This window comes from Seriola dumerili, unplaced genomic scaffold, assembly GCF_002260705.1.
Source record: "Seriola dumerili isolate Sdu_G_001 unplaced genomic scaffold, Sdu_1.0 BDQW01000449.1, whole genome shotgun sequence".
In the NCBI taxonomy this organism is placed as follows: domain Eukaryota; kingdom Metazoa; phylum Chordata; class Actinopteri; order Carangiformes; family Carangidae; genus Seriola; species Seriola dumerili.
In genome coordinates, this window is record NW_019174704.1 from 7,650,875 (window position 1) to 7,665,282 (window position 14,408).

Below are 14,408 nucleotides of genomic sequence, written 5' to 3' on the forward strand. Positions count from 1 at the left end.
CTCCTCACAGAACAAAATGTGAACAATTATTTGGTGTCCAGCATCCATGCTGGAGGTCTGCTATTATCTGCATAGACTTCCACTGACATTACTCAGAGAGACTCTAAACAGAGGCTAATTAGAGGAAAATGATTCCATCTATCTCTTTGTTGTGTCGTACTGAGAGGGCAAATTATTGACTTTCTTGAGATCACTCAGTTATGAAACAGGTTGGATTAGGGCTCTAATATAAAGACCCTAAAACAATGTACACACAAATAAAATCTTAGTGTGTTATACAATGTGGTGCTATCTATCCACACTGGTTTCTTGTAGGCGATTATTCATAATGGCCAAGGCCCCTACTCCACCAGAGAATCCATTCTGATGGCCGTAGCTCTGCCGTGGGCCCTGATGAGCTGTTTCGCTCAGCTGCTTCTGCAGCAGTGCCAGAGACACCTTATTGGACACCATGAATTCATTGACAGAGATCATCTCTCCTGACAGACGACGGCCCATGTATACCCCATCAGCCACTGCACCTGCCTCCGTCTCACTGTCACACACTGTCTCCACTGAGCCGTCTGTGTAGCCGCGTCTTCCTGCAGGGCAGTGGGATGAGATCGGCTGCACAGTGTTGCGTTTTAAGCATTTTTGCCTGATGTGTGCAGGCAGGCGCCTCTGGTTGTGATTTTTGTTTTGGAGGCAGGGGCAGCAGAGCCCCCAGCAGCCAGGTGCACAGCAAGAGCAGAGCTGATGCTGCCCCGAGCAGACCAGCTTACCCAGAATCCAGTTGAGAGTTTGCTTTATGACAATAGAAATGACATTGAAAAGTGAGTAGATACAACATACTCCCATTAAAATGAAAAGGCAGTTCCCGAGCCGGTAGGCTTCCTGGGACTCATACTGCTGTCTCTGACTGCTCACCAAGTCCCCGAAGCCAATGGTGCTGAAGGCCACGAAGCAGAAGTAGAGGGAGTCCACGTAGCTCCAGTTCTCCATGGTGCAGTACAGGGTGGAGGCACTGCAGGCGATCACGATTGATGCTATTCCCAGGATCAGCATAACATAATAGACTGATGGTTTCCAGCCTTCCAGGCTGTCCTCCTCGCCAGATGTCTCCTCCCTGCTCGACATCACCCCAACCCCACCACACCTCAGCCGACGTTCATGACACCAGCGCATGATGTAAGCTAGCATCGTGATGATCCTCTCCAGGAAGAGGTTAAAGAAGAGGATGGTGGCAGCACAGCCAATGAGACCGTAGAAGATCAAGAATATTTTTCCAGCGATGGTCGCTGGTGTGGTCATGCCAAATCCTTGAGAAGACATACAAAATAAAAGGTTCAAAGGTCATGGTTCATAAACAGTACTGTTTTGGACTTAGTATCTCATAAGCAATATGGAAGAACTTCTGAAGAAGAATCTGAGAAGAAGTTGTGTAAAACTTTGTAAAGGTGAAGACTTACCAATAGTAGAGACCACAGTGCCCACAAAGTAGAAAGCTCCGGAAAAGTCCCATCGGGGCCTCAGCGCATCCACTCTGATCCCAGCTCCATTTGCCTCCTCGTACTGTCTCAGCAGAGTATGAAGGGCACCCAGGTTGACCCTATACCGCTGGGTGAAGTTGTCCAGTTGTTGTTTCCAGAGGCGGCGGGCACGCAGCTCAAAGGGGTGCTCCAGGGCTGAGAAGATGGCAGCCCCACATAATAAGTAGAGTAAGATGAGCCCAGCCAGAAGGCAGAAACGGGCGTTGTCTTCATTCATGGGCACCCTGGGGCAGCAGCAGCCACCAGCAGCCCTCCTCTGAGCCATGAGCACAGCAGCAGCACAGATACACCACTGCAACAACATGCACTGCTTCTGCCAGCGCTGCCAAGTCACAGACTCACACTATGTTTTGCATGCATCACCTGAATGCACTGACTATATGAAACACTTTTGGTTCAAATTCACAGGGATACATCTGGCTCTAAAATTACATTAGGACAGAAAATATCTCTTGAAGAGGGTTACAGAGGGCTGCTTTGATTATTTAGAAGATTAAGCATCTGAAGATAATAGCCTGTAACAAAACAAAAAACACATATATTAGCAGTATGTTCACTAATATGGTAATATCTTATTATTATTTAATTTTGCATAACTGTATATGCTTTATTTTTCCCCTTATTAATAAAAAATTAATTCAACCACAAAAATCTGACTGAAAATGTGACAAGTTTTGGTTAAACCAGTAAATCATAAAGACATTTGTGACAAGGAAACACTAAATTCATGAGTCAGTAGAGGTGTATGATATGTAATCCACGCATAGACCAAATTATCAGTTTAATTTAAATAAAAAAAAATAAACACTTAGTACCTGGTCTCCTTGACAGCAGTGTCCGTTTCCTGAGCGTTGCTGGGCTGCTGTGCTCGATCCATGGATCTGCTGAACAATGACCAGCGAAAGGAAGCCTCTGGAGTTTTTTATGCAAACTGAGAGGCTGTCTGATGTTTCATCTGTCAAACACTGACATCATCATTCCCTTGCCCACACCCTCTGTCTTTGAGCACACCCTGATTGGTGCAGTCATCTCTTCATTTTAAAAGCACTTTCCTTTCTCTCAAGCCTTCATCACGCCTCAAATCAACTTCTCCTGCAAGAGCAACAAGTGACACAAGGTTTACTTTAAATAATTGGTCCCTTAATCACTGAGTTACATCAACCAAGGAATTTCAAGTCCTGATTGAAGAAGATGATCAACTGAAATTAATGTTTAGCAGTGATACAAACATTAGACCATTAGACAAGCGTCATGTAAGTACATGTAGGGTTGTAATTGTATGTACATAAGCTCATCAGATAAACATGAGTTAGGGCATGAGCAAGTCACTGAACCCAAAACTGCCCCAGTGGGGTTTTCTCAGTAGCCACCATATCAGACTGTAGTTGTACTGTGCAGCTTCCAGTCCCTCTGAGAGGGCTTTTTGTTGTTGCTGCAGACTGTGTGGGAGGATTTGTTGAGCATGACTTTCAGTTTCTCTGTCTGTCCATCCCTTTAATCTTGTGTGATGCTGCAGGCAAGGGCAGGGGTTCCCTCTGCCAGCCGTCTCATGGCTGAGTGACAGGAGAGGACAGGTGTGGAAGACAGAGAGCACATCTAGCTTCATGTCGCCAGTCAAGTTTGATTCATATCCTCATCTGTTCAGATTTAGAGCACAGCTTATCAATAATTTTTACATGATATCTTAATGAATGCATCAATGCATTACTTTCCCAACAGAATTACTTTACAATTGATTTAACCAATACCTGGACAATAAAATATATGTTTTTAAATAATGAGCTCAATTGTGTGCTTTATATAACACCCAAATATATATAACCCAGGATTTAATCGTGGCGTTGGCACAAAATTAGCAGTTACGGAATTTACTTGATGTTGATTTTTTCAGTCATCCACAACAGAGTAAAAACACCAAATGCTGTCAATCAACATCCAAAAAATCAAAATCCAGCTCGCCCTCATGATGTTTCTGGAGTCACCTTGACCAATAACCGTTACTGAGACAAACGGATGCAAATTTAAAGCAGGGTTCCTGTCTGAGTGTCAGCTGCAGGGAGGATAAACCAATGTTAAAATCTCAATGTGTAACTGAAAATAAACTGATCAGAAACTTTAACAGCTGATAATGGCATAAACTCTAGTCACTGATCTTTCAATAAATGAAAGTAGAACTACTGTGATATAATATTACTCTTTATTGCTCTGATAAACACTGCATCAGATAATGTTTATCTGCTGTTGCTGTCATTGGGCCTAGTTTAATTTGTAGATAAACAAGAAGTCTTCAGCATGCTAGCGGCTGTGTGGGTCTCTATTTATGGATAACTGAGCTATAGGCTAAAGCCAGTATGCTAACATGCTCACAATGATAATGCTAACATGCTGATGTTTACCAGATATGATGTTTAAAACTCTCGCTATCTCAACTTAGCATGTAACCATTTGCTAATTTTCAGTAAATGTAGTGCTGAGAGTTTTCAACCTGTTGATGGCCCTAGATGAAACCAAACTTCATGGCAATCCATAGTTGTCATATGGTCTCACTTAAGTGAAACACAGTGAACAAAATTAAAGAAAAAAATATTTCATTTTGTCCTTGTCTGTTTGACTAACCATAAACATGCCACATTCAAATAATCAAAGTTTATTTATATCTGATTGGTTGGTCTGGTCATATAAAACTGGATACAGCGAGGAGAGCAGTTACTTCACCATCATTTCACTTCACCACTACACAGCTGCTTACACTCTGGTTACCAGCCCACTTCACTCACACTCAGTGACTTGACTCTGATGAGAAAAGCCTAGTTTTAGTTTTAGTTAATCCATGAGATTTAATCCGATCGATTTATTAGGCTACTTTCAAATTGTGGTTTTTGTGATTATTTATTGTCAGTCATTTGCAATCACCTTCTAGATGTAGTGGTTTAAAATTAAATACATTATGGGCTTATGTATTATTAGATTCTATGGATAACATAAAACAATGAATTTTATATTTTACAGTCTTAAAGGACACTCATAGAGGACTCCTGTAACGAATCAACCACATCTTTAATTTTTTACCCCCCTCATACTTTTGTTCATTGCTTTATTTTCCTACAGAGCTCATTCTATCAAGTCTGACAACACAATCATTTCAGAAGCCAAGCCATCTGCAGTCATTCATTTCTAAGTGATGAAGGAAGTTTGACATTGGATTTCCACACATTTTTAGAGTGGCATTCAGGTCAGTGGCAGCATGTTGGCTAGGATATCAATGAGGTTGTCCAGACCCCTCAGGTAGCCATCTTCTCGATTGCCCTCTACCCAGGGAGTGCGGTGGTCCAATGTGAGGTGTGGCGGCAAGGCCACTGTCTTTCCAAAGTCAATCATCCAGACTCCTGTTCTGCCTGTCCAGTCATGCACAAACAGTAAGGAACTGCCGACAACCTGCAGGGAAACAGCTGTTAAGAAAAAATGAAAAATGACAAATGTACTATATTATTAGCCTAAGCCTGCCCAGACCTGCTAACAAACATAGGCTCAAAAACACATCATTCATTTCCAGTATAGATCTTTTAGAACAAGATATGGGTGTTTTCTCCTTTACTTTCGCAAAATCTTAATCAAAACATCTGGTACACTGTTCAACAAAACTATCACACAGCTTACCTCATGTGTTCTGAAGAAGTCAGATGCCTCCAAGACCTGCCGCAACTGTTTCAGCTGTCTCAGATAACCCCACTGAAGGGAAAGATACAAGACTTACAGAGGAAGAAGTAGCAATAGAAGTAAACAAAGTCAGTGAATGCTACACTCACCACAATGTGCGTACTGGATTCAACAAATTTGTCAAGTGCTTCCATCACTTGCTCTCTGCTTTTGGTTCTTTTGAAGTTTGTGTGGCATTCTTCATTTGCCTTCTGCACATTAAAAGGTACGGATCACAGCATTGGAATCCAATATTTATAGCAATAAAAAAAATTGTAATTTTTATTGGTGCAAAAATTTAAAAAAAAACTGCATTTTTCAAAAAAGGACTGTCAACCTAGCAGCATTTATTCACTATATCACAATGGAGCAATGACCTGAAACAACCATCTATGAAGAGCATACCCTGAATCCCTCGATGCGGAATCCCAGAGTTGTCGTGGAGCTCAGCGTCTCCCTCCACTGCATGTACCTAGTCTTCAGCACTGCCTGCTGGGCTCGTTCATGGACTGTTGGGGCTTCTGGGTCCATAGCCACCATCTTCTCATACATGTCATTACGAGGCTGGGGACGTTCTCGGGCTATGTGCAGCTCCTCCTCAAGATATGTGCTGTGAAGGACAGTGCCTCATTGTCTTTATTGTGAATGGAGAATATTAATTGTATTAGACTTATTACAATTGTGAAAAAAGAGCTTTTCAGAGGAATACATTCCTTTTACATAGGAATAAATAGTATGATTGAAGCATAAAATATGCTAATTTGTCAAGTTAATAAAGATCTTTTTATCCCTATGTATGATAAATGTAAGTAAAACAAGCTACTATTAAATTTATAGGTCTTTTGTGTATTTCAGTCAGTTCAGTTAATATGTTATTGGCCTATTTAAACAATTGTTATTATTTTTCTGCTTATTTTATCACTAAACGATTGTGTTCCCTTTTTTTGATATTCAGGTTGTATCAAAAACTACAAGGCCTTTTTTGTGGTGTAGTTTTGTACTATATTTCTCCTCCTATGAATTTGCATAAAGAAAACTCCATCAGCTTCTGACAGTAACAAAAAATGCCCCGTTAAAACTCACCGGCTGCCCATTTTGCAGTCCATGATGGCAGGTGTGTGGAAATGGGTCAGCAAGTTGTCCATCATGTTGTAATCCTGTTTGTCCCGCTGCACCACACCGTGGTAGGCTGGAACAAAGGGCCTCAAAGTGTCCGTCATCAGCCTGAGGTAGCATTGTTGCTCCGTCCTACAAAATCTCTTCAGCAGTGTACCATAATCCCCTACATGAAAGCTCCCTGTGAAGACAAGCAAGGAAAAGAAGAATCAGGAGTTAAAACACAAGAAAAAATCACATTGTGAATATTTTGTTTTTTTTAATCAGAATTAGACTCGCTGAGGAGTAACATGAAAGACAAGTGAGGCCAGATAAACAAACCTGCATGTCCGACCACTTGCAGCCACTTCTGAGGTTTCTTGGGAGTCATAGGAACAAGAGACGAAGTCCGGCAACTTTTGTGTTACTTCCATGCAGACCTGCATGGGAAGACAAAAAGAACCTAGTCAGTCATTCCTCAGAACATACACACTGCAGGTCACACTCCTGTGCTGCCTGTGTTTTTTTTTGGATCTTCATGGACAGGCAGCAAGGACCTCAGACTTCAGAGTTAGTCACTCAAGGTTTTGTCTATTGGTTGAACAACATCTCCATGGAAACAGCCCTTCACTAAGACAGAGTGAAGACTTGCAGAGGACAAAGTCGGCTCTGGTGTTATGCAACAGGTTCATCAAACATTTACAGGGAGCACTTGTTTTCTACTGAAAACTGCTATTAACCACTTAACCAAACAGTGGAACGCTGAACACACATATGATGACAATTATCAACATGGAAAATTTCAAAATAATGTTGAACATGTACAATAGTGTTGATACAATTGTGTCAGAAAAACAGCTTCACACGTATGAAGAGTTGTTGGTTCTGTTGGTTCATCAGATCATTATAAATGAAACTGTAAGGCATCACACAAATATTTTATGGAGCAAACAGTTAACTAATTAACAAGAAAAATAAAAAGTAGGTTAAATGAAATAAAAGAAATAAAAGAAATATAATTATTTGCAGATGTAAAAAGGTATCATGTTACATGATTACCTGCAGAATACAACATTGTACAACAATGTACAACATTCATTAAAGGCATCATACTATTTACTGTTTATAGGATAGTGGTTGCTAGTCTTCCTGGGGTTCATCAATGAACACAGATAACGTAAAAATATGGACATTCAAAATTGACATGAAGAATATCAAATGCCAAGAGTATACTTCTACTCTACACTTCAGAGGAAATTATTACTTTTTACTCTCCAGTATTTATTTGACAACTCTAGCTACTATAGTTACTTTGCAGATTAAGGTTTTACATGCACAACATATGATCAGTTTATAAAATATGATGCACTGTTAGATATGACACTATCCAAAAGTATATAAAGCAGTTGAAGTTAGTGCCACTCTTGTCAACTACAACAGTAAAATGCTGTTTACAGATTATTATTAGTGTTATAATAATACTGTAATTTACCCATTTTCTTTCTGCATAATGAGTATCAAGTACTCAGTACTTGTGATACCACTTGAAGAATTTTTTGCAGTATTATCAGTGATGAAACTTCTATGAGTCAGTTTTGGAAGTGCAGGACTTTTACTTATAATGAAGGATGTTTATGGTTACAGTATATTGCTACTTTTACTTAAGTGAAACATCTTATACTTCTTATATTTCTATGGGTGGGGTTCAGTATTGATACTACCAAGGCTTGTTTTGAATGCTAGTGTCAATAGGATCTATACTAAAGAAATGGATCCATCACATGTTAGATTCCATAGATGCATGTGAATATTTAACAGCAAATAGTAAAAAGAAATGTTTCATTTTTGGCCTATTATCTGGTAATAATGAAAATATAATCAAAAGTAGCCTGTTAATAATGCATTCACCTCACAAATCATGACACATTTATCTCCCTTGTTTTAACACTAAAACGTTGAAATGAAATTGTAGTATTTTCCACTTCTAACTTCTTCAAATACTGTCCTCTTGCAATAACGTTAAAGGCAGTGTGTATTCATGACCTGTAGGGGGCAGTGATGCGCCTGAGAGGCGGCAAACCTCCGTCAATTTCAGTGAGAGGAAGATGCAGCACAGACAGCGCAAAGAGACGAAGAAGAATTTAACGGTTCCCGGTTGTTGAACCGCTGCACCCTCCACGGTGCCGGTGGCTTACAGGCTGATTTGGGATCGAGTGAGCCACCGGTCAGACGGTTGGCTGTTTCATTTACTTCACCAAGCCATATCACCACGATGTGTTAACAACGAGCAGCTATGTGCTAATAACTCACCTCACCCAGGATCATTACTGCAAACAAAGGTAACGTTAATGTGTTTTTGTTTGGCGATTACTCGCACATCGTATAACGTTACGTGGGTCACTAAGAGATAAATTGAGATGAATTTACTAACTTGAGTTACCCAGCTTTAACTAACGGTAATGTCCGTGCTAGCCAACCTTAGCTAACGTCAACGTTACCAGTGCGAAGATGTTATTCCCGCTAGTTGACCTATTAACAGCAAAGTGGAAGATAACGTGGGTATTTTTGAGTAGAGCCGACCCTTAAACTTAAAGTTATCGTAGCTAAACCAGCAACATTGGATATTGGATATTGTTATATCCAATGTTTTATCATATACGGTGAAAGACGAGGTTAACACAGGTAACATGTCAGTCTCTGTCACTCTGTACGGGAGAAAGTGAAGTCAAGCGCGAAATCTAAACAGCATTTTAATGCAGCAAAATAGACAATGATTTAATAACTTACCTCTTAAAACACGATTTAAGGCATTTCATCTGAGTTTTTGACATATGCTATGACCCATCAACCCGAACTTTTTTCAATAAAAATGATGGCACCTTTTGAAATGTACCCTGTCTGCTCGCTACCGCCCCCCGCGGTGTGATTTGATGAAGACAAACTTTGAGGTGAGTCAGGTGAAACAGGAGAGAAAGCCAGAACAGTGATGTGGAAAAATTTAAAATAACTAATACACTACATTGCTGTCATGAGAAATAATATCTATAGCTAGATTCATAATTACAGATATCCATCCTATTGCTATATCCCCATGGTCTGTGTTTTTGCAACTAGGTTTTTATGATAGTGACAAAAAAAGCATGTAAAAGTTAAAGCAAATCTGCACAAATCAAGATCAACTTAGCACAAATATAAAGTACTTTCCAAAAACAACACTGAGTTAAATGCACTGAGAATAACTAGTTTACTGCTCAGCAATGTGGCTTTTGGGTTGTTTCTGTAAAGCTATGAACGCACTAATGGACAAATGAGTTACTCAGAAACGTGGCATGCATCATTTAATGACTGCTTTTCAGAGATTACAGTTGTCTCCATTCGGATTTATCTTGTGAACCTCTTGAAACCATTGGGACTCAAGTTCAGATTTGTCCAGATTTATTAGGTTGTTCGTGATGGCTCCATTTGATCTGAGGCACTGCTGCAGGGGACAACAGATCTAAATCCCAAACCCCCACCACACTAAGAATCAACGTGCTGACTGTGAACAGTGAGCTCCCCTGTTTTTTGCAGACATGAACTTTCTAAGGCTTCCCAAGCTGTTTGAATCTAGCTTTCTTAGTCAGATCATGGTTGTGATCAGGCTTTAGATCTTGTAGTTTTTCCTGACATCAGACGTATGTAGCTTTATTCCAGTTGCTTGTAATTCATAGACATCAATTATTTATTCTGCACAGATCCAGAGCAATGGAGGAGGGCTCTGAGGTGATGGAGGATATTGTATTTCGAGGGGTGGAGTTTTCTGTGAAGATAGAGGTGGACAAGGGTTCGCTGATGGTTGAAATCTCTGACTCAGTGACAGCAGATCAGTGGAGGGGGGGATTTGATCCAGCATGTAAGTAGCATAAATTTAACATTGACTAAATACAAATAGTCCTACTCACGATATTTACATTTATTTATTTATTTATTTTCAGATATTGAAGACCTCACTCGGAAAACTGGTAACTTCAAGCAGTTTCCCATTTTCTGTAGCATGTTGGAATCAGCTGTTAGAAAGGTACGTTTGATGTTGCACTCATACATAGATAGAATAAAAAGAGGAAGGAGGAAATGTAGAGGTGGTAGAAATAAAGTCAGTAGAACGATATGAAGATGTGAAGACAGCCACACACACACACACACTCGCTCCAGGCTGTGTGAGCTGAGGCGAGACTCATTCATTTGAGTTCAGTGTTTCCACTTGAGCGAAAATTGTACAGTTGTCCCGAACTGTCTTGTTCCCTTTTCTCCTACTCATGAATGTACAGGAACAGGGGCTAAAAGGAGAGAGGGCCTGGAGGAAAATAGGAGTAACTATTGGAATTATGGGTACATTGAGAAATCAGTCTCGGTCTCAGTCAACTGTCGTATACACACGAGCAAAGCAAACACACACACACACAACCTTTTGTGTGTGCTGTTCAAACAAACATCCATACTGTCTGTCAGGCTGTTTGTGGCTTAAAAAAAAGTAACACACTGACCACAAAAACCCAAGCAGCCAAATTTTGTGTAAAGAAATTTGGCTCCTGTTGTATCTGAATGTAACTTAAATGCATGATTCTCATCAGAGAAAAATACATAATCATTATTCTTTGTGTATTATAATAGGGGAAGCATATAAAAAAAATATTTTACATGTTTTACATGTCCACAAAATCTATTTTTAATTTTTGATGTTGTATAGTGAATTTGAGCTTTTTCTGCAGACGAGTGATTCTGTTACACTTGACCTTTTGACCTATGCCGACCTGGAGCTGCTACGAAACAGAAAAGCAGGAGTGGTTAGTCGTCCTCGCGGACATCAACAGTCATCTGCACTCACTGCCAAAAGATATCTAATCCTCATATACACTGTGGAGTTTGACAGGTGTGTGTCTCTCTGTGGCAACGTTTACATATTCACAAACTTTGCTTATGCATTATGTCCTCTTTTGACCACAGATTTAGTTTGTGAATATTTTTGTTGTGTCAGTGGCAACAACTGGCCTGATATGCTGATTTGCTGTATTTGAAGGATACACTACCCTTTACCCCTGCCCTATGTGGGTAAGCCTGACCCAGCTGCCCTGCAGAAGGAAATCAGAACCCTCAGGGCTGAGCTCAGCGCTCTCACCTCACATGGAGTTGACAAATCAGCAGGACTAGAAATACAGCGGCTACGAGCAGAGTAGGTTGTATTTAATGTTCGTAACTTACCATGACCAATATGAAGGGATGCAGGACTTTTTTTTTTTGATGTGTTCTGTTGTTTTCCAGGTTGACTCTGGTGAAAGAAGAGAAGGAATCCATGGCCAAAGTTCTGGAGCGATTGCAGATGACTGCTTGTGGTTCCACACATGGGCGAGAGGACAGGAGGGTCATAGATGTGGTTAGGACGCTGGAGGAACAGCTTGTCAAGGAGAGAGCCAAAAGTCAACGCTCGGCAAGCAAGAGATGCCAGGAGCAGAGACTCCTAATGGAGCAGGTGGATGTTCCGCTTCTCACAGTTGTCAGCTGAAAAAGATTTATGTTGTTTTCTTGGTTGCTCAGCTGGTTTTAACTTTTTCTCCCCCATCCTGGCTAGTTGGAGGAGCTGAGAGCATCAGAGTGTGCTCTCCGTGTTCGTGTCAAGAGTCTCACCAGTGAACTGGCGTTACTACGGAGAGGGTTAGATACTCTAAGCATGTACTATATCTTTACTTTCTCTCTTTCATCCATTCACTTACAATATGGACAAACATTTAAAATGTGAATCTATTTACCTACTTAGGGCACAACTTTTTTTTGTGTGTGTCTGCAGCAGAGTGACGCCTGTGTCCGGTCACATCAGCTCTCGAGTCGATGGGGAAAGCTATCGTTCTCTATCCCGCGAGAGAAGAACAGGGTACGGGACGGTCAGGGCTCGCTCAGGATCAAGAGAACGGATACAGGACCGATTGCAAAGGTCAGATGAAAGAGGAAGAAGAGCGGATTCTTCAGGACCACGTGCTCGCATACCCAGACCTTCACCCTCTCCCACTGGTACTGTCTCTGTTTCTTTTTTTTTTTCTACATTTGCCTCTTTTGTTATATCAATAACCTAAAAGATCAAAGTGTAGAACAAAATAATTTCAAGAGAATTTGTCATTTTATCAACCACAGTCATCAAACTACGCAATAATGTGTTTTATTCCCGCCTGTTATCATCCAGGGTCACGGGTACCACGCTTTGATCCAACTGCGTACATCCAGGACAGAAATCGCAGACAGAAAGAGGCAGAAATCAAAAAGTTGGTTCCTGTTATTTTTCCATTGACAGTACTGTTGTTGGTTGGTTCAATAGTTGTAATCCTTTTTTCTGTGTCAGACAGAGGAAGGTGCGGAAGGATATGCTGACGTCACCCCTCGTCCCTGAGAGGGGACGTTCACGCTCCAGAGAGGCCTATCCTCAGATGGCCCGGTCTGGCAGCAGAGGCAGGAGTTTATCCGTGGAGCGGAGAGGAAGCAGGAACTCCTCTGAAAGCTCATTAGTGGACATGGATGAAATGGCCAAAAATTTGTTCAGGTGATGAGATTACCTTTCACAGGTTTTGTGAAGTATCTGTTGTTTCAGCCGGTTAGTTTGACATCTGTTCTTCTGTGTTTATAGAGGACGAAAAAAGACTTACAATGGACCCAATGTGGTGAGTGATATGGGAATTAATGCAACTCTGGTACACTGTTCATTGCTGCTCTCTCAGTATATTTAAAGGATAAGGTTGGGGTCATTTACATTTTACATGTTTACAGTCAATAAATCCTAAGAAAATACCAAAAACAACAGTGTTAGTCGTTCATCTCTGAGTACTGTCTGACTTCCTTAATTTAAGTCTCAGTAATTTCCTAAAACGTCTAAGCACTGGTTTTTTAAAAAAGATAAAATATTCAAGAGTAAATCATTATTTGGTGGGGACGGTTTTCAGTCTTGGATTAATAGACACTTGGTGCACTAGTGCCTATGTTTGTTGAAGCTACATAGACAACAATAGTAGAGAGGAACACAGATCAGGCTTTGGCTACACCGGCAGGGCGTGCCAGTAAGTCGGTGATGGTTTTGGTATTTTCATGGGATTTGTTGTCAATAGGAAAATATAGGATATCGCCCGCTTTATCTTATGCAATATGCAATTTATCTGTTTCTAGTCAAAAGGAGGCCTTTTAACCAGGAAGCCATTGTGTAGTACTCCAACACACAAAATGAAAGACAAAGGTAACTCATGATTTTACATTTTTGCTGCAATAAAATTATTTTAACTGGGGAAAAAACATCTGATTATTTCTATGTTCTCCATCTACAGAGAGCTCCATAGATACAGGTGCTGAGCTGTCGGAGATCGATGCCAGGCTGCAGGCGCTTCAGGAATACATGAGGGACCTAGATACAGGGCACTGACGCAGTTTAGGCTGAGGAACCGATCTTAAAACATGAGCAATGGGCTTACCTGTTCATGTGTGTTCATGTAAGACACTAAGCCTCCCTCTGGAGGGTCAGACTCCCAGGATTTCAGGAAACTACAGCCATCACTGTGAAGGACTACTTTTTGTGGACTGATATATATTTTTTTTTTTATATACCAAGTTTTTATTAATTAACTTAAAATGTGACTGTGTCTGAGTGTAGTGTCCTTTCTTCTTCACACCTCACCAAACCAACTTAACTAGTGCATACATGTAAAATTTGGCAGTACATCAATCAATTAATATTTTAATTTCCCCTTTACTTGATGTTTTCTCATCTTCCAGATCCCTTTTTTTTTTTTTTTTTTTTGATATAATACATTTTAACATGTAGCAGGTGAAGCGGATCAGTCATTTTTCATCTATTTGCACATGTACGTCCAATATTTAGTGACATTTTCTGGGATGTACCTAACAATTCATTACTGTTTTAAAATGTTGGTTATTTTAATTAATTATTTGGACTCGAGCATCAGGGGAAAAAAATCTAAATTTTAACATCTTGAAATTGCTTTTCTGTCAAATAGTCCAAAACCCAAACATGTAATTTAAAATGATATAAAACATGGAAAGCAACTAGTTCTGACATTT

At 40.4% G+C, this 14,408-nt stretch overlaps 3 protein-coding genes across 8 annotated transcripts; 1 reads left to right on the top strand and 2 right to left on the bottom strand.

Annotated features, from left to right (window-relative positions):
- Window positions 1-288: 288 nt before the first annotated feature.
- LOC111234606 (potassium channel subfamily K member 13-like) lies at window positions 289-1,746 on the bottom strand. The gene is made up of 3 exons (XM_022762773.1): window positions 1,449-1,746; window positions 754-1,298; window positions 289-606 (listed from the first exon to the last, which is right to left on the bottom strand). The coding sequence occupies exons 1-3, from the start codon at window positions 1,744-1,746 to the stop codon at window positions 289-291; spliced, it is 1,161 nt and encodes a 386-aa protein (XP_022618494.1).
- A 2,821-nt stretch (window positions 1,747-4,567) lies between these two features.
- On the bottom strand, window positions 4,568-9,201 carry LOC111234572 (inositol-trisphosphate 3-kinase C-like). 2 transcript variants are annotated; one of them, XM_022762726.1, is made up of 7 exons: window positions 9,108-9,201; window positions 6,663-6,760; window positions 6,309-6,522; window positions 5,631-5,835; window positions 5,336-5,437; window positions 5,187-5,258; window positions 4,568-4,964 (listed from the first exon to the last, which is right to left on the bottom strand). In XM_022762726.1, exons 2-7 carry the CDS (start codon window positions 6,709-6,711, stop codon window positions 4,758-4,760), a joined length of 849 nt encoding a protein of 282 aa, XP_022618447.1. In that variant the 5' UTR covers window positions 6,712-6,760; window positions 9,108-9,201; the 3' UTR covers window positions 4,568-4,757. The 2 variants fall into 2 exon arrangements, with proteins under 2 accessions (XP_022618447.1, XP_022618448.1); XM_022762727.1 differs by lacking the exon at window positions 9,108-9,201 and having other exon boundaries at window positions 4,806-4,978; window positions 6,663-6,871.
- On the top strand, window positions 8,462-13,969 carry ccdc61 (coiled-coil domain containing 61). Of its 5 annotated transcripts, none has more exons than XM_022762721.1 (13): window positions 8,462-8,659; window positions 10,055-10,212; window positions 10,295-10,377; window positions 11,069-11,229; window positions 11,377-11,529; window positions 11,619-11,826; window positions 11,926-12,026; window positions 12,142-12,362; window positions 12,532-12,610; window positions 12,688-12,885; window positions 12,970-13,003; window positions 13,503-13,569; window positions 13,658-13,969. In XM_022762721.1, exons 2-13 carry the CDS (start codon window positions 10,065-10,067, stop codon window positions 13,750-13,752), a joined length of 1,548 nt encoding a protein of 515 aa, XP_022618442.1. In that variant the 5' UTR covers window positions 8,462-8,659; window positions 10,055-10,064; the 3' UTR covers window positions 13,753-13,969. The 5 variants fall into 5 exon arrangements, with proteins under 5 accessions (XP_022618442.1, XP_022618444.1, XP_022618445.1 ...); XM_022762723.1 differs by having other exon boundaries at window positions 12,145-12,362; XM_022762724.1 differs by having other exon boundaries at window positions 11,926-12,008.
- Window positions 13,970-14,408: the final 439 nt, after the last annotated feature.